General features: G+C 31.8%; 2 protein-coding genes across 2 annotated transcripts; both read right to left on the reverse strand.

The window, feature by feature from the left end:
• Window positions 1-1,141, reverse strand: LOC124927114 (thioredoxin-like protein Clot). The gene is made up of 2 exons (XM_047467464.1): window positions 948-1,141; window positions 1-461 (listed from the first exon to the last, which is right to left on the reverse strand). Exons 1-2 carry the CDS (start codon window positions 1,090-1,092, stop codon window positions 214-216), a joined length of 393 nt encoding a protein of 130 aa, XP_047323420.1. The 5' UTR covers window positions 1,093-1,141; the 3' UTR covers window positions 1-213.
• Window positions 1,142-18,340: 17,199 nt separating this feature from the next.
• LOC124927196 (thioredoxin-like protein Clot) lies at window positions 18,341-19,425 on the reverse strand. Its single transcript, XM_047467566.1, has 2 exons — window positions 19,232-19,425; window positions 18,341-18,745 (listed from the first exon to the last, which is right to left on the reverse strand). The coding sequence occupies exons 1-2, from the start codon at window positions 19,374-19,376 to the stop codon at window positions 18,498-18,500; spliced, it is 393 nt and encodes a 130-aa protein (XP_047323522.1). The 5' UTR covers window positions 19,377-19,425; the 3' UTR covers window positions 18,341-18,497.
• Window positions 19,426-20,772: the final 1,347 nt, after the last annotated feature.

A 20,772-nucleotide genomic window follows, 5' to 3' on the forward strand; every position in this document is an offset into this window, starting at 1 on the left:
AAAAAAAAGAAGGTAATTAAAACTTTATTTAATGGATGAATGTTTCAAATCATAATCCATTTTATTTAGAAACATTACAAACTGTAATTGGAGACAATTCAACATTCTTATCAATTACATATTTTGCTCAATATCCATCACAAAATACTTATTTCCCGAACATTATTCGATCATTCATTATAAAGACGCAGCATCTTCTACTAGCTACTTCCCCTAAGCAATGAGGGATTCTATTTTGCGTTCAACATGAGCTTCATGATCTTCAAGACGACCCTTTACACCATCATCTTCCCATCTAATAAGAGTTGGCACACCTGTTAGCTTAAACGTTGGATCAACCCTCAATGGATGCTGTGCATTTCTCCATGTAGGTCTGTCTCCAACATAAACTCGAAGGAGAACATTGTCATCAGATAATGCTTCAAGCTTCTTGTAGATAACAGGTTCAGCTCTTACACAGTCTGAAAGAATCATAAATTAAAAAGACCACACACACATAATCAATCAATCATTAGAAGAAAAAAACATTGTCATGACTTGTTAGTTGTTCCAATCATTGGCATTGTAAAATTCTACCCTTTTCTATAAGGGCAAGAGGGAATTGTACATGTATTCAATTAGAACAATTCAAAATAACTTATACTGAATTCAAGTATTCAACCCACTATGGAAGCTCAATTGACAAAGAATAACATATAATTCTTCTTGGATTACAACAGTACATTGAAATTTGAAATTAAATAATTAACCTGGCGTAGAGTAGTAGCTTTTATTATTATTATTCAGAAACCCTAGATAATTATCGTGCAGAGAAAGCCGAAGTGAACGAGGAATGATAAATTGAAGATCAACAATACATAATCAGTGTTATAGGAAACATAATTGAAACTCAAAGTATTCTCTAGATTATTGTGTGGTGAAGAAATTGAAACTTGAAAATAGATTACCAGGGCACCAGCTGAGTGAAGTGGAAGGATCATTATCAGCCAAGAAGAGGATGAGATTCGCCTTGTTCTTCGGTGCGTCTTCTTTGAATTTCTGGAAAACACCATCGAAGCTTGAGATGGTAGCGTCTAAAGTCTTTAGCGGCATCTTTCCGATTTCTCGCTTTTCTCTCTCTCTCTGGAATTCAGACAAGTTCTAATGGTGAGCCGATCTCTCTGGATCAAAAGGAAAGCCCATTAAACAAATAGAGTCCAATGTTTTTTTTTCTCACCCAAGTGAAATATATATATAAATTAAAATTAAATCACTTTTAAATTTGTTATTATTAATTAATAATAAAGACTTGAGTATTTTGAACATGGATTATTTGAATAACTATTTACAAATAATTTTGTTGGATTTAAGTTATTAAAAATTAAATTGTTGGGATAAAATGATATTAGAAGTATACATATATAATATATATTTTAAATGAAGTATATTTATTTAATAATTTTATTAGTGAGATAAATAAATAAATAAACAATAAGTTAATCTAAATTAAATACAATTAACTCAAACCAAAACATTGTAATTTGTTAAAGGTTTTTATTAGTAATGCCCACATTTACAAATGAAATAAACAATACTGATCTATGTGTGATTGGCATATCATTATTTTAATGGGTTTCATTATTATTTTCGTCCGAAACCTATATGGTCTTAACATAACGGTGCTTCAATGGTTAAAACATTATAATGATCGTCTTCCTTCTTTCATTTATCGTTGTTTTCGTTATTTATAAAAAATAATGATAATTTTTCTTTAGATAAAAATACATTTATTTAACTTTTTTATTATCAACACCGACCTCTTCTTCTTCGACTTTTTACTCTCTTTTCTCGGTTAACCAATAATATCATTTCTTACCTAATAAACCTCACATATTACTAATATCGTGACCTCACTTCTTCACTCAATCTCAATAATACCAACATTTTTTTTCATCATTTTTGGCACCAATCATTTTATCATATCATTAACCTCTTTACACTCACTTTTTCGTTAAACCAACAAATTCATTCATATATTTAACCACCAATATTTTGTGTTCCCCCAATGAACATCTCAATACTTAATCTCGTGACCTCAATTCGAATTTTGTACCCCAACCATTTCATATCATTTTCGTGTCCTTTTTACTCCCACTTCAGCAAACCAACCACCAATCCAATTGATCTTTCAATTCGTGATCTCACTTTCACTTTGGTCAACCAACCATCTCAATCACACATTTAACCACCAATATTCTTAATGAACAACTCTCATTACTAATATTGTGACCTCACACACTTTCACACATCTTTTATCTTTTGCCAAACCAGCCACCAAAATCCGGCCAATTGTCCTCTTCATCTCACGACCTCACACTTTCAGACGCCTCTTATCCCTCAGCAAATCAACCACCCATCACAATCAATCTATAATATCGCGACCTCACACTTTGGTAATTCAACATCTCATCCAAATATATTTCTTAACCACTAATCACAGTCAACCTCTAATCTTGTGATCCTACGATCATTTGTTACCGGTTTCTTATCATTCAGCAAACCAACCACCAATCTCAATCTTACCGGCCTCTTATCCATTGGAAAATTAACCACTAATCTCATCGACCTCTCATCTCGTGACCTCATACTTTCACAATCTTCTAATCCATCGACAAACCAAATATCAATCACAATTAACCTCTAATCTCGTGACATTACAATCCTCTATTACCAGCATTTATATTTCGAAAAACCAACCACCAATTCCAATAAACTCTCATCTCTTGACCTCATTACTTTCACACACTTTTTATCTCTTGCCAAACAAATCACCAATTCCAATGAACATCTCCATCTCATGAGATCACACTTTCACATGCCTCTTTTCTCTCGGAAAACCAACCACCAATCTCAATCACATTTCACACGTCTCTCTTATCTCTCAACAAACCAACTAACGACCTGAATCGACCTCTTATCCCTTGAAAAACTAACCACTAACTCCAATGTTACCGACCTCTTATTCATCGGTAAACCAATTACCAATCTCAATCAACATTTTATCCCGTAACTTTACACTTTCACACTTACATTTATCTGATTCCTCGACAAATCAGTTCCAATATCAATCAACCTCTAATATTGTGACTTTACGATCCTTTGTTACCGATCTTTTGGTTCCAAGTTCGAAACATACTTATATTAATTTTATTTTTAATCGTTTCAAGTTTATGGGCGGGTCAACTCCTGACCCAAATATCTATTTATTCTCACATATATATCTAAATTAACCACAATTCTTGAACCGACAAATCAAACAAATTCAAATTAAGCATTATTATATATATAAATTATTTATTTAGGAGGAAGTAGAGTTCTAAAAGAAAAAAATTATAGGCTTACCATATTTTTAATAAGTTGGAGTAGGGTTCATCCAACTTTAAATCCCAAATTGACTACATAATTTTAATTAGATTTTATAAATCCGTATAATATTTGTTAGGATATAAAAGAAAAATAAATAAATAATTACATTTTGTTTTGAAGTTTTAATTTGTGTTGGTTTAGAAATTGGGTTACCCTAGCAGTGGGGGAAATTAGACGAAATGACCCCAAAGATGGAGTTATTTAACCTGGTGGTCGCTGATAATTTTAATTGCTTTCGTGGTCACTTATTTTTTTTAGACGAAATTACCCTCTCCGCATAACGCGAAGGGTTTGCATTTCACGAAGTGAATTAGGGTTTAGTATAAATATTCTAATTTTTCCATTTCCTTTCTCTCTCTTCCCTCTCTTCTCTTGTTCTTTCTTTGACGGCGGCGACGGAGGCGGCGGGGCGGCGGTCCACTTCATACAGATACAAATTTATGTTCTTATTTACATGATCTTGATTTCAAACCTTAACCTAAATCGATTTATGCTTTTATTTACACGATCTTTATTTCGCGTTACATTCCCAAGAATCTTACTCAATTCTTATTTACTTCTTGGTGTTCTTATTGTTTATATTGGTAATATTAGTTTATATTGGTAATATTGGTTTATATTGGTAATATTAGTTCATATTTTTGTTCATCTTATTATTCAGATTTTTCGATGATGATATTTGTAGATCATATGAGTTCCGTTTCAGGAAAGATTCACTTTGCGTTTCGCGAAAGCACATTGCATTACGCGAAGACACGATCGGCACGCGAAGCGGTACGATCGTCACGCGAAGCGGTATATCGCGTTACGCGAAACAGCATCGCGTCACGCGAAGACACATCGCGTTACGCGAAACGACACGGTTGACACGCGAAACGGCAAGGTCGGCACGCGAAGCGGCACAGTCGGCATGCGAAGCGGCACGATCGTCACGCAAAGGCACATCGCGTTACGCGAAGCGACACAGAGTTGTACTTAGATTTGTGTATAAATACCAAATTCGATTTCTATTGTTTTTCAGCTGAATGAAGAATGATTTTCTTTGTTTTATTTGATTAAAGAATCTGCCATATGCTCATATTCAGGCCTATTTGTCTGTCTTGCCTTATGAGTTAAGTTTCTAACTATGGTTGGGACTTTTGCTAATGTTTACTTAGTATTCAAAGGCTTTAATTTGAATAGGTTTAGGGTTATGCTGAATATTATGAACAAACATTGTATCCTCAATTCTATCAATCTTTTATCTACTATGTTCGTCTCAGTCTATACGTTTAAATCTCAATCGATTTGAGATTAATTTCAAATAAACATATTTAAAATCTATAACTGATAGTAATTAAGGTTATTTGAAAACAACAAGGCCTTTTAAATTGCTCAAAAAATAATTGTCACAAAGAACTAAATTTAAGATAATCCAACAATTGAATAATCATCCACTAAAACTAGTGAAAAAGATACAATAGATTTATTATTAATCACCTTAAACAGTTGTCTTTCTAGGCAATAATACAACATCAAAAGATGCAAAAACTTAAACAACGAAAATAGCCAACAAAATCCGAGTCAGAAGGTAAACAAAACGCTCAAGGGATGGCCCTTCGCTACAAGGGATGACCCTTCGCGTGACCACCGTGCCGCTTCGCGTAACGCGATGTGTCTTCGTGTGACGCGATGTCGTTTCGCGTAACACGATGTGTCTTCGCGTGACGGTCGTGCCGCTTTGTGTGCCGACCGTGCCGCTTCGCGTAACGTGATTTGCTTTCGCGAAATGCGAAGTATTTAGCGAAGCGCAAAGTGAATCTTCCCTGAAACAGAACCCATATGATCTGCAAATATCATCATCGATAAATATGAACAAAAATATGAACAAAAATATGAACCAATATGAACAATAAGAACACCAAGAAGCAATAAGAATTGAGTAACCTTCTTGATGATGTAACGCGAAATAAGGATCGTGTAAATAAAAAACATAAATCGAATTAGGTTAGGGTTTAAAATCAAGATCATGTAAATAAGAACATAAATTTGTATCTGTATGAAGTGGACCGCCGCCCCGCCGCCTCTGTCGTCGTAGCTGCCGCCGTCAAAGAAAGAACAAGAGAAGAGAGGGAAGAAAGAGAAAGAAAATGAAGGAAATAGAAAAATTAGAGTATTTATACTAAACTCTAATTCACTTCGCGAAACGCGAAGCCCTTCGTGTTACGCGAAAATGGTAATTTCATCCAAAAAAAATAAATGACCACGAAAGCAATTAAAATTATCAGCGACCACCAGGTCAAATAACCCCATCTTTGGATCATCTCGTCAAATTTTCCAGTAGTGGGTGTGCCTAGCAGAACTTGTTGGACTTACCCATTGTCCATGTACCATCACTCTATATTCTTGTTAATTTCCTAAATTAAGAAGAAAAACAATATATAAAAGTATAAATCTTAAGCCAAAGTTTGAAGAAATTAGGATTTGGACATGTGGTCCTTTTGTTTATTTAATCAGTTCAAATAATATTATTCCTTGTGCTCCAATCTTCATTGACCAAATCAAAGTTTCTCTTTCTCTATTCTCTCTCTCTATCTATAAATAAGGCCAAGCCTAAATTTACACAACATAAATCGTGAGCAAAACATTTACATTAATTTTGCACTACATTATTCCACTATTCTTTAAACCCATATAGAATAATTATTATTCATGTCTCCTCTTTCATTTATCTTTGCATGTTTTGGATCATTATTACATTCCTCACATCGAGTCTCCGATGAAAAGAAAGGATTAGGCGATCACTCTGTATCGAAGAACAAATTATCATCGTCGTCTATCTCTTTCAAACCCAAAGAGGTTTCTATTGTTGTCTCATATTTTCCAGTCAATTCTTATCTTTCTCGCTTATAATTGACTAGAATATTAATTAGGTCTATTTTTGTATGATTTTAAAATCTATTATATATAAAAATGTTTTTTTTCAGAAATGTTTAGCATATAGGTTTAGTTTCATTCCAACTTAAGAGTATATTATACTGTCGCACAACTTTAGTGCAATATTGCGAAGATTAGTTGCTTCTCTAGCTTCTTGTTTACTATGATGTAATAATAATTCTATTTTGTATTATTAAATAATATACTATTTATAAATTTTGAGTAAAGTAACGTGTTAAAATTTAAAGTTGGAATTGAGTTTTAATTAAACTCATCCAACGACCGCTCCATCAGGGCGATCCGACGGATGCAAGTGCGCTAACAAGCCTCCAGCGGAAGTTAACGCGCCTAGACAGACGAAAGACATGACAGATTCCCCAACCACTAACGGATCGCTGGAAATTGACAAATCGCGCGGCCAGTCAGACGTTGTTCCACGATCGACGATCCCTTCTTTGCGGGAGCAGATCTGCTGTTCCAAAAGACTGTTATACTTGCTGTCTCCGAGAATTTCGAAGAGACGGAAAAGAGTGAAGATAAAAAAGAGAAAATTAAATATTAAAATAAAATATCATATATAAATATTAAAATTAAATAAACTCCTAACTCAGGGGACCTCTTTAGTTTCGGCCCAATGAAAGACTCCGACCTCTTTTAGAGAAAAAAATTCATAAGAAATAGAAAATGGCTTTAAATAAAAATTTAAACAATTTTAGAAATTATTTCAGTTTTAGACTCGTTTAAAGTTATTTCTCTATTTTATAAGATTTTTTTTGTACATTGACTTTTATTTTTAGAATAATTTTAGGTTTCAAACATTTATCACCCTCGTGTAAACATATCCCCTCTTCTAGCTAAACACGAAAAATTGTGGATATCCCTAACCTTCTTGAGGTCTTGGGATCGAGCCCGTCAAACGGCAAGTTCGGTTCGTCTAATTAATGTGTTAATTTGCATGTTATATGTTTAACCTACGGAGATTATTTGCACTTTACAAGAAAAACGGAACTCAGCGTTATAAAAAAACTCACGTAAACATGTATAACTTTGATTCATCTTTCTTAAATTTTGGAAGCATATTTGAAAAATAGTCATATATTGGGCTAGTAGCTTCGTAGTAGAGACGGTGCATTACGAACCGCGTGTGGGCCACATTGTCAATACCCTTTTCCGCAGGTAAATAAACACCGAACAAACGAAGAATCTCTGGAAAATAAAAAGTAAAAAAGCAAAAGCTAAATTTTTTAAAAGAAAACATTTTTTTCTAAATTTTTAAAGAACAAATTAGGTGGATTTATAAAACCCACGGATGGAGAGCCAAGATAAGTATATACCTTAGTATTCATAATGAATAAATGAAATATATATTATTCTTTAATATATAAAAAAACTATAGAGATGTTGAAATGTCAATATTTCTTGATTCATTCTATGACAATTTTTTTTTAGCATGGGAGGGTTCCTCGTTTCTCTTTCCATCACTCAGATTTGAGTTAGTATTGTATTTTGTTTGGTCTGACATCCTATTTATCGAATCGATTTTTTCATCTCGAATTTTATAATTCGAATAATACTCTCAATCATTGATGGGTCGTTAGCGGCTAATACCATCTGATTGTGTTGGTATATTTTCTCGAATCCGTGTTTGTCCCCTTCTTAGCAACAAATGAGACGAAATAATTAAATTTAGAGTTATTTTTTAATTAAAGAGTTTATCGATTTGATATTTCATATAAAAAACCTCTTATATGTATGATGTATCCTCCTATTATTTGAATGGATTTATCACTATTTCGGTCATATACGTAGATTATCCATTTTTACTTGGTAGAACCTTTTTCGGTGTTGTTTACCAACCATCGGTTAAGAATAATTTTAACTACCGATATTTGGTAGAAATTTTATCGTCACTATTTTATTGGTTCGTTCGGTTTTCTCTACTTCAACATTCATCGTTCACAAACTCAAATGAGTCCGTTTATGGAGGAATCTTCTACAAATTGAATGACCGATGAATCTTTTCTAATGGGAGTTTTATTTTTCTTAAATGCTTATACAATTTAATATTTAGATCACATTTAATTATTTTAATTTTATAGTTGTTATGTTGTATTATTTCCTATCCCTCATTTGAATTTTAATAAGAATTAATTACTTATTAATTTTTTTTTTAACTCTTTAAAAGTAAGATATTATTGTACTTCATGTAAGATATGTGTATGAAATTGATTCAATTTTCTTGGATAAATATAAATTTGGCCACATTATGTTTAGTTATACTTTGTGAATACATCCCACTTTATATTCTATGGATTTGATGTATAAAATATTTAGTCAGTTTAATAATTATTTTCACACTCAACTATTCATATTATACATGTCTTGCACAATTGATTAGACAAAATTTAAGTAAAAAATACAAATTTTTATTTATAAACGTAAAAATTAATTTAATATACTTGTAATATTAATTAATATATTTTGTGTATGTGATTACATGATTTGAATAAACTTAATTTATACTTAATTCTAAATAAATTATATTTTTAAAACTGTCCGATCGTATATATCTTGGATGTGGAATATGTTTTTTTCTTTGAATTAGGTTAATATATATATATATATATATATATATATATATATACTTTTAATTGGGTCTTGCAATTATTTACAATATTTTGTTGGTTTATTATTTAAATATACTTATCCCTGGTCCTTAAGTGAAAGCTCAAGAAATAAGGAATACTTGCTCTCCAATCTTAGTTGACCAAATCAAAGTTTCTCTCTTTCTTTCCATCTATAAATAAGCTACAATCACAAATTTACAAATCATCATAAGCATAAATTGTTGGAGCAAATATTTCCATAAATTTTGCATACATTATAATTCCACTCTTATTGAAACCCAAATCGAATAATACTCATCGATGGCTCCTCTTTCATCTATCTTCACATGTTTCGGATCATCATCCACCTCAGCTCGAGTCTCCAAAGAAAAGAAGGGATTAGCCAAAAGTTCTTCCCCAAAGATCAAATCGTCGTCTAACTCTTCCAAACCTAAAGAGGCTCCTATAGTGGTCTCAAATTTTCCAATCAATTCTATACTCTCTCGTTTTTAATTGGTTATGATTTTGTATTATTGAAAAATCTATATATTATATATAATTTTTTTTTTCACAAATATTTAGCATTTATGTTTATAGTTTGATTCCAACTTAATACTTTTCTATTAAGCTCATTTTATAATAAGTTTTTATTTTGTATACACTTCTCTAGCTAGCTTATAATTTACATTGATTATTTTTATAATCTAAAAAATTATATATATTTATATTATTTATAACCGTAACACAATAAGGTGGTTCAAGTGACAATAATGATTTCTAAAATATTAAATGTTACAACATAAAAGTCAGTTTGAACTCAAATATCGATAAATCAAAACTTTTATTAAACAATGAGTTACAACTTAAATGGTTACTTACCAATAATCCTCACTTATTTAGTACACTTTAAGATGCTTTTAGATATCCTGTCTAACCTAATTAAGGCTTAATCTGAACACTCATGCACATTTAATCACACTCAAAGCTTAAAGATGACCATGAAGGGTTCTTGCTCACTCATGGACCTCAACAGATATAAGGCCCTTGCCTCAATTCCTTAGTTGTCCCTTTCGTGCCTTCCAACTTTGCGGGTCAAATTAGCTAGACCACTTCAGTTGATGATGTCCATTGTAGTTGGATTCCTCACCGATTCCTTAGTTTGTAAATTAAATGGTGGTCCCTAGCTAGACATTTTTACATTTCTGAAAAACCTTCCAACTGCATTAGAATCGATAGTGATCGTTTGCGTGTTTGTTGATGAAGACGAAGGTGGTCCTAGCCATTTTTATATCTCTTTTCTTAGTCCGAAATTTAATTATGTTAGAGTTCAGTTGATACGACACCGTTTTTAAATTATTTATTTATTTTAATCCCGTATAATAAGCACCCCGTATAAAAAGTTTTAAAACATAATTTTGATGGCTCAAAATTATTTAAAATTATAAATCGGGAGTAAAAATAATGTCCGGATGTTTTTAATTCTAGTGTTACAAGAAGAAGATTGATGTCTCTCCTTTAGTTCCCACAACTTTGTAACGATGTTAGGAAGCTTTTGGAATTACCGTTCAAGCTTAATAGACAGTTTAATTAGTTTACTCAATAAAAAATCAATCAAGAACTCCCAAGTAGCAATGATGTACTTCAATTCCTTGCCCCTTCTCTCGACCCTCCTCAATAATGCTAGGGCCCCAATTCTTCGTCTTCATATCCAATTTCAGAATTGGGTATGATCCTTAAGAAAAAGTTAGAAGAAATTAGAGTTTGGACATGTGGTCCTTTTATTTATTTAATCATTTCAAGTAATATTATTACTTGCCCTCCAATCTCATTGACCAAATCAAACTTTCACAAATCTCTCATATTATTAACAAAAACTAAATAAATTATTTAAATAACCCTTAATCAAGCCTACTAAAATTGAACTTTAAAGAACTTTTCATATTATTCACTAAAATAACATAGACAATATACTAGTAAAAAGGTCCGATATATATATATATATATATAAAATGATGCTTAATTTTTAAAGCGTTCAGATTGTCTAGTCGAGAGCGGTGATAACTGTGGTTAATTTGGATATATATGTAAGAGTAAATGGATACTTAGGTCGGATTGTGGATTAACCCGCCCATAAACGGTTAAAAATAAAATTAAAAACGCTATAGGTATGTTTCAAACTCGCAACCTAACAAAACAAAACAAGTACAACCTTTTAACCAACTAGGCTAATAAGACTTTATATTTTAAATTCAACACCAAATTGGATTAACGTGGGACGTTTTAACAATATAAGTTCAACTTTTTAATTAACTAATGTATGTATATATAATGATGTTTAATTTTTAAGTGTCCGGATTGTCGAGTATAAGTTCTACTTTTTAACTAACTAATTTATATATATAATGATGCTTAATTTTTAAAATGTCCCGATTGTCGGGTCGAGAGTTGTGGTTAATAAGGATATAGAGAGTAAATTAAAAATACTATCACATTTTCACCGTAATTTTTTTTCTCAATTTTTATATTATTACTCGTGCAAATACACAGGCTACATGCTAGTTAATCCTAATAACTAATGATATTTAACGAGAATTTATTTATTTTAATTTACGTCTTTATTACATCTTTCTAAAAAATATATAATTTAAATATAAGAGAAAAGAGAGCCGTGTCCTATATGTATAGTATTTATATTTAAAAAGTATATAATAGATGAGTAATCATAATAGTAGTATAAATGATGATTTAATTAATAATAAAATATCTTTAAAGTGAATAAGATTATTTATTTGAAAGAATTTTTTTTATCTAATTTTAAATATTTTATTAAATAATATATATATATATATATATATATATATATATATATATATATATATATAAATTTTGAAGAGTGAGGGAGGGAATAACGAATGTTGCTACGTCACTGTCTATAAAAAAAAATAAATGGTTAGGAGAGAGAAGATAGAGAAAATTTGTGATCATTTCTCTCTATATATATAAGAGGGAATAACGTGACATCATCTTATTTGTTATTAAAAAGTGTGAGAAAAAAGAGAAGAGAACTTTTTTTTTTTCCCGGCCACCATGTTATTCTTTCTCCCAAATTCCCGATTAGTTTGATGCTACCCATGTAGGCAGTGCATGTATCCATTAAAGTAGTGTCACACGTACAAAGAAAAAAAACAAAAAAATAAGAAAGGTGATGCTTCACTTTTGTGTATATGTGTCATTTTATAAGTGATATATAGACACGGCTTGAATAGGTAGTATATAAATATATAACTCAAAATTCCTCCCATTATATATATATATTTTGATTGTTTGAATTAGGTAAATATAACTGATATACATATATTTTGTTTGTTTGAATTAGGTAAATATAACTGTTCAACTGTGTTTGCAATTTTTTAACATTATTTTATTGGCTTATTATTTTACTCACCCCTAGTCCTATAGTCCTTAAAAGTGAAAGTTGGAAGAAATTAGAATTTTAGCACATATGGTACTTTAATTTATGTAATCGTTTCAAAGAATATTAATACTCGCCCTCCAAATTTAGTTGACCAAAACAGAGTTTCTCTCTTTCTCTCCATCTATAAATAAGCTACAATCACAAATCTACACATCATCAAGCATAAATTGTTGGAGCAAATATTTGCATAAACTGTGCACTACATTATTCCACTCTTCTTGAAACCCAAATAGAATAATAATTATTGATGGCTCCTCTTTTACACATCTTCACATGTTTCGGATCATCATCCACCTCGTCTCGAGTCTCCGATGAAAAGAAGGGACTAGTCAAAAGTTCTTCCCCGAAGATCAAATCGTCGTCTAGCTCTTCCAAACTTAAAGAGGCTCCCATCGTTGTCTCAAATTTTCCAATTAATTCTATACTATCTCGTTTTTAATTGGTTATGATTTTGTATTATTGAAAAATATTATATATATATATATATATATATAAATGTTTTTTTCCACAAATATTTAGCATATATGTTTATAGTTTGATTCCAGCTTAAGAGTTTTCTACTAAGTTAATTTTGTAATAATTTTTATTTTTTATACACTTCTCCAGCTTATTGTTTAAATGGAGTGTTTTTATAATCTAAAATTATATTTAATATATTTTTATAATTGTAACATATTAAGGTAATTTAATGACAATAAAATGCAACGTTTTTAAAATATAAGACTTTATTAACTTAATTAATTAGAGTGATTTATTTATATTATTATGATACAAATTCATAACTTAATAATTTTTAATAGTGTTATATTTATATTGTTAGGTTATAAAATAATAATTTATATAAGTCATTTTTAATCTTATTTTTAAAATTCGTTTCAAATTTATGAGGGTGTCAACCTGTAAATTAACAATTCGACTCGTTTACTCTAACAAAAACGGGTCATCGTACATAGCGTTGCGAGTACTTAATGATTTGAGAAAACTGTGTTTACATATATTATAAAAAATTAATACAAAATTGAAAATTATATAAATACAATTTCATATTTATCAAATTTTATGTTAATTTTAAAATATAAAGACTAGTTATAGTGTTTACTTACTAACAAGTTCAAAACTTTTATTTATATATATATATTGTTTTTAATTAAATTTAACAATTTTAATTTTTGTGGGTGTGTATGTCAACCTGCACATTAACATTCTGATTCATTTGTAACCAAACGCAAAACGGATTGTACGTTGTGGTGCGAGACCTATTGGTATATAACTTGTGCGATATTCATTTGTAATGAAATAGTTTAGTGAAATTGTTAAGGTTTATATTTTGTTATTAATTTGTGATTATTGATTATATCACAACTTACTTTATTTTTTTCACCGAAATTTGTGACTTTTATAATATATATATATATATATATATATATATATATATATATTATAGACAAATACAGAGTTTGTTAATTTAAAAAAAATATAAAAAAAATAATAAATTGAATGAAAATCCTAATCTATGAGAAAACAAATATATTGGACCCACTCTATACAATTGGAATGTAATTATTATTATTTTTAACAATGACTCAATAGTGAATAATATTTTTCTCATATTTAAAAAGTTATAAATAATGTCATTTTCAATGGGATAGCTTTTTAAAAATGGGTGTAGATCTAATTTGTATTTGAGTTTTTAGCGGTCTTAGAATTTTCTTAATTATTGGAAGTTACAAACTAAATGATTTATAATTTTATAAATAAAATTATGAATATTAAATCAAAAAATAAGTGTGAATATAAGATATCCAAAACAATTGCTTTGATCACTAATACATTTAAATGGCTAATTCCGGTAAACACTGGAAACTCACGTGATGGGATAGCCCATTTATTAAAGTAAAAAAAAAAAAAATTTAAATTTACTAATTTTTTAATATAAAAATGTACACTTATTAATTGAGGTGGAAAAATAAATCATTTAATTTGGTAATGATTCAAATCTTAGTTTTTTAACCTTTCTTTAAATAAAATTAAGACTGCAAATTTTTTTTAGCGTTTTTCTATAGGAGACTTGTCAGCCCAATTATTGGGCCGGCCCGACCCTTTAGTGTTTCTCTTCCATCCAAGTTACAACTTAGGCCTCGTTTGATGAAGGGGGGTTTTTGGGATAAAACTTAGTTTTTATCTCAAAACCCAAACATATTATCAACCATTAAATCAAATAATTTTATCATTTAAATATCAAAATTATCCTCTAATTTTATCTTCTCTCTAAACCATCATTCTCTCACATACACCATATATTCTAAAGTCAAAGGGTAAATTAGTCTTTAAATTTTAAAAACTAGTTTTTTCTTACTTTTTATCAAATAAGGGTTTTTTGAATAAAACCCAAACAAAATTAAAAAAACCCCTTCCTCAAAGAAGGCCTTAGTGTAGACTTAAATGGGAAATTTGATGAAATGCCCCCCATAACAGGGGAAATTCCATAAAAGGCCCGCGCCTGCTAATGTTGGCAAAAATGGCCCTTTTGCCCTGCGAAATGTCAGAAATACCCCTCCGGCGCCAGATTTTACGCTCATTGACGTGAATTGTCATTCACGCGATTTAATCTAAATCGCGTGATTTCATTCACGCGATTTAGATGAAACGCGTGAATGACAATTCGCGTTTTTCAATTTACGTGAATTACCATCCACGCGTTTCATCTAAAATGCGTTGATGAACTCACGCGTTTTTAGATGAAACGCGTGGATGGTAATTCGCGTCTTTAGTCATATATATAATTTTTCGGCCCTATTTTAAAACAAAACCTCCCCGATTCTCCCTCCCACCCCGACTTCCAAAACCACGTCTTCTCAACTGCCGACTTCCTTCAACATCGATCAAGATCATCATTCCTCAACATCGTTCCTCGTTCCTCAACATCGTTCCTCGTCCAACATCATCGACTTTCCACCGTCTATTCGACATCATCGTCTTTTTCCGCCGTCTCTTCGACATATTCCGGTGAGTTTAGGGCTTTAAGGGTTATGGTTAGGTTTTAGAAGTGTATTATGCCGTTTATATTGATTTATATTGATGTATTTAGGATTTAGGGTTTGGTTCTGGTTTCGTTTATGTGTGTAAATGCTTTTAGGGTATATGACGAGTATTGTATCAATGTTCTTATTCTACATGCATGCATTTCACGTTTATTCATTCATTTCTCGTTTAAGAAATGGCATTTCCGTGTTTGTTATGTTCTTGTGAAGAAATGGTATTTTTGTGTTTTCTTTGACTGTGTAGGCTTAGGGTTTAACTTTTGCTGCTTTACTGCTTAATTTTCGTCTGTTCTTATTCTGCTTTACTGCTTTACGTTTAATAGAATGCCAATGAGACAGGATGAGTTGTTGATTTAAGAAATGACACATCATATGCTTAATGTATTTAGAACTGTCCATTACTGCACCTTAATGTATTACTGCACCTTTACTGCACCTTAATGTATTAAGAAATTTGCAAGCATTTCTCAATGGTTAATTCGATTTGCTTATTCCCATCTTGTTCCTTGTTTTGTAGATGGAGTCCACTATAATACACGAGTTTGCTGGGAGGGTATCTTGGAAAACCAATATGGGAAGTATTGCGGCCAAGTTTGCGAAGATGAATCTAACTAAAAGGGTAGAGGAAACCCAATTCAGATTCTTATTCAAAGGGCACCCGTTACTGCGTTTCTCAGGAACGATTATACACCACATGCTCCTCAGAAAGTCCAGCTCAAATTCTATGGAGATGAAGTTCCTTGTGAATGGAGAAGAGTTGTGCTTCGGGGTGAGGGAGTTTGCATTGGTTACAGGTCTCAATTTTGGGAGATTCCCTGCGGAGCAAACGATTTTCAATCAGGTTGAAGAATCTCCAACTTTGGTTCTTAAATATTTTAAACGTATTCCACTTATTAGAATAGCAGACCTTCATTCAAAATTCTTGTCCTTCTCTGATAGGGAAGATGCATGGAAATTGGGGCTGGTATACCTTGTTTCCCATTATCTCTTTGCCCTTGACCCGAAGAGGATAATAAATATGAAACTCTTCAGCATGGTTGATGACATCGACACCTTCCTCAATTTTCCATGGGGAAATGTGTCCTTTAGAGCAACCATCAAGGGTTTGACCAAAGACCTTGATCGCTACAGGAAGCTATATCTGCAGAAGAAGAATGCCGCCTCGGGGAAGAAGAACAAAGACAAAGACAAAGATGTCGATGTTTCTTATACCGTATATGGGTTCGCACTAGCCTTACAAGTGTGGACTTATGAGGTGATCCAAACGTTTGTCCCCAATCTTGCAATTAAAACGACGCTTCAAACGGAAGAGCCTGTCTGCCCAAGGATAATACAGTACAAATCAAAGAGGAAGAGCACTGCCTCTGATCTTCACACTGCCCTACAAGGCAAGATTGTTAAGAAAATGGAATTGTCTGAAGAAGAGAAGATCTTATATGCTGGGGATGACTTTGAAGATATGGGAGGTAATGTTTATGATGTCCTTTTTGATCTTGACTGCAGAAAGAGGAAATTTGGAGATATTGACGATGGAGTTCCTCATAAAAAAACTGTCATGAGGAAGAAAAGACAAATTACTCCAGCCAAAGCCAAACCTTCCACGAGAAGAACAACCCGCAACCCTACCCCCAGCACCAGCACCAGCAGCTCTTATTCTGTCGAGAGCGCCACGAGTAGAAAATACGAAGACGAAGACGAAGAATCCTCTCCCACGACTCCAACAACAACAACTCCCCAGGATAGATGTAGATTGGATGAACTTTCGAAGGAGCTAAATGAATTCAAAACTGAAATGAGAGATGAAATCATTCTCATCAAAACTGAAATGAGAGATGAAATAATTCTCATCAAAACTGAAATGAGAAATGAAATAATTCTCATTAAACAGATGTTAAACCAACTACAACAAGACTTTGCCACACAAGGGGAGAAAAAGAAGGAGAATGATGAAGAAAAGGACGAGGAAGATTTTGAGGTGAACACTGAGGTATGAGTTTGAATGATGATAAATTTCGTGCATTTGGCATTTCTTGCATTTAGTCTAATTAAAAGATTTTTTCTTTTTTGTAGGATGGGAAGGGAGACAATGTTGTGCTGATTTTGGAGAAAGACAATGTTGGGCTTGTGGAGGAGAATGAAGTTGAGGTATGTATTTCTTGTATTTCTTGCATTTGGACTAATTGGTGCATTTCTTGCATTTGGACTAATTGAAGCCTTTTCTGTTTTTTGTAGGATGGACAGGAGGAAGACATTGTTGGGCTCTTGGAGAAAAACAATGTTGGGGAGGACAATGAAAATGAAGATCATGATTTGTTGAACGAAAAAAATATTGAGGTATGCATTTCTTGCATTTGGTGCAATTCTCGCACTTTGCATATTTCTTGCATTTGGACTAATTGAAGACTTTTCTGGTTTTTGTAGGATGGGCCGTTGTTGGAGATGTACAATGTTGGGCCTGTGGAGGAGATGACAGATGAAGATGGTGAATTGAATATCGAGGTATGCATTTCTTGCATTTGGTGCAATTCTCGCACTTTGCATATTTCTTGCATTTGGACTAATTGAAGACTTTTCTGGTTTTTGTAGGATGGGCCGTTGTTGGAGATGGACAATGTTGGGACTTTGGAGGAGAAGACAGATGAAGATGGTGAATTGAATATCGAGGTATGCATTTCTTTCATTTGGTGCAATTCTCGCACTTTGCATATTTCTTGCATTTGGACTAATTTAAGGTAATTAGACCTTATTTAGAAATGACTATTAGACCTCTAAACTTTTAAATGTAAATAATATAATGTAACTAACTCAGTGACTTGTTATATTTAAAAGTAATTGTTTTCATACAAAAAAAAAAAAAAAAGGTAATTAAAACTCTATTTAATGGATGAATGTTTCAAATCATAATCCATTTTATTTAGAAACATTACAAACTGTAATTGGATACAATTCAACATTCTTATCAATTACATATTTTGCTCAATATCCATCACAAAATACTTAATACCCAAACATTATTCGATCATTATAAAGGCGCAGCATCATCTACTACTTCCCCTAAGCAATGAGGGATTCTATTTTGCGTTCAACATGAGCTTCATGATCTTCAAGACGACCCTTTACACCATCATCTTCCCATCTAATAAGAGTTGGCACACCTGTTAGCTTAAACGTTGGATCAACCCTCAATGGATGCTGTGCATTTCTCCATGTAGGTCTGTCTCCAATATAAACTCGAAGGAGAACAATGTCATCAGATAATGCTTCAAGCTTCTTGTAGATAACAGGTTCAGCTCTTACACAGTCTGAAAGAATCATAAATTAAAAAGACCACACACACATAATCAATCAATCATTAGAAGAAAAAAACATTGTCATGACTTGTTAGTTGTTCCAATCATTGGCATTGTAAAATTCTACCCTTTTCTATAAGGGCAAGAGGGAATTGTACATGTATTCAATTAGAACAATTCAAAATAACTTATACTGAATTCAAGTATTCAACCCACTATGGAAGCTCAATTGACAAAGAATAACATATAATTCTTCTTGGATTACAACAGTACATTGAAATTTGAAATTAAATAATTAACCTGGCGTAGAGTAGTAGCTTTTATTATTATTATTCAGAAACCCTAGATAATTATCGTGCAGAGAAAGCCGAAGTGAACGAGGAATGATAAATTGAAGATCAACAATACATAATCAGTGTTATAGGAAACATAATTGAAACTCAAAGTATTCTCTAGATTATTGTGTGGTGAAGAAATTGAAACTTGAAAATAGATTACCAGGGCACCAGCTGAGTGAAGTGGAAGGATCATTATCAGCCAAGAAGAGGATGAGATTCGCCTTGTTCTTCGGTGCGTCTTCTTTGAATTTCTGGAAAACACCATCGAAGCTTGAGATGGTAGCGTCTAAAGTCTTTAGCGGCATCTTTCCGATTTCTCGCTTTTCTCTCTCTCTCTGGAATTCAGACAAGTTCTAATGGTGAGCCGATCTCTCTGGATCAAAAGGAAAGCCCATTAAACAAATAGAGTCCAATGTTTTTTTTTCTCACCCAAGTGAAATATATATATAAATTAAAATTAAATCACTTTTAAATTTGTTATTATTAATTAATAATAAAGACTTGAGTATTTTGAACATGGATTATTTGAATAACTATTTACAAATAATTTTGTTGGATTTAAGTTATTAAAAATTAAATTGTTGGGATAAAATGATATTAGAAGTATACATATATAATATATATTTTAAATGAAGTATATTTATTTAATAATTTTATTAGTGAGATAAATAAATAAATAAACAATAAGTTAATCTAAATTAAATACAATTAACTCAAACCAAAACATTGTAATTTGTTAAAGGTTTTTATTAGTAATGCCCACATTTACAAATGAAATAAACAATACTGATCTATGTGTGATTGGCATATCATTATTTTAATGGGTTTCATTATTATTTTCGTCCGAAACCTATATGGTCTTAACATAACGGTGCTTCAATGGTTAAAACATTATAATGATCGTCTTCCTTCTTTCATTTATCGTTGTTTTCGTTATTTATAAAAAATAATGATAATTTTTCTTTAGATAAAAATACATTTATTTAACTTTTTTATTATCAACACCGACCTCTTCTTCTTCGACTTTTTACTCTCTTTTCTCGGTTAACCAATAATGTCATTTCTTACCTAATAAACCTCACATATTACTAATATCGTGACCTCACTTCTTCACTCAATCTCAATAATACCAACATTTTTTTTCATCATTTTTGGCACCAATCATTTTATCATATCATTAACCTCTTTACACTCACTTTTTCGTTAAACCAACAAATTCATTCATATATTTAACCACCAATATTTTGTGTTCCCCCAATGAACATCTCAATACTTAATCTCGTGACCTCAATTTGAATTTTGTACCCCAACCATTTCATATCATTTTCGTGTCCTTTTTACTCCCACTTCAGCAAACCAACCACCAATCCAATTGATCTTTCAATTCGTGATCTCACTTTCACTTAGGTCAACCAACCATCTCAATCACACATTTAACCACCAATATTCTTAATGAACAACTCTCATTACTAATATTGTGACCTCACACACTTTCACACATCTTTTATCTTTTGCCAAACCAGCCACCAAAATCCGGCCAATTGTCCTCTTCATCTCACGACCTCACACTTTCAGACGCCTCTTATCCCTCAGCAAATCAACCACCCATCACAATCAATCTATAATATCGCGACCTCACACTTTGGTAATTCAACATCTCATCCAAATATATTTCTTAACCACTAATCACAGTCAACCTCT

The sequence above is a fragment of the Impatiens glandulifera genome, chromosome 2 (genome assembly GCF_907164915.1).
Source record: "Impatiens glandulifera chromosome 2, dImpGla2.1, whole genome shotgun sequence".
NCBI classification, from domain to species: Eukaryota; Viridiplantae; Streptophyta; class Magnoliopsida; order Ericales; family Balsaminaceae; genus Impatiens; species Impatiens glandulifera.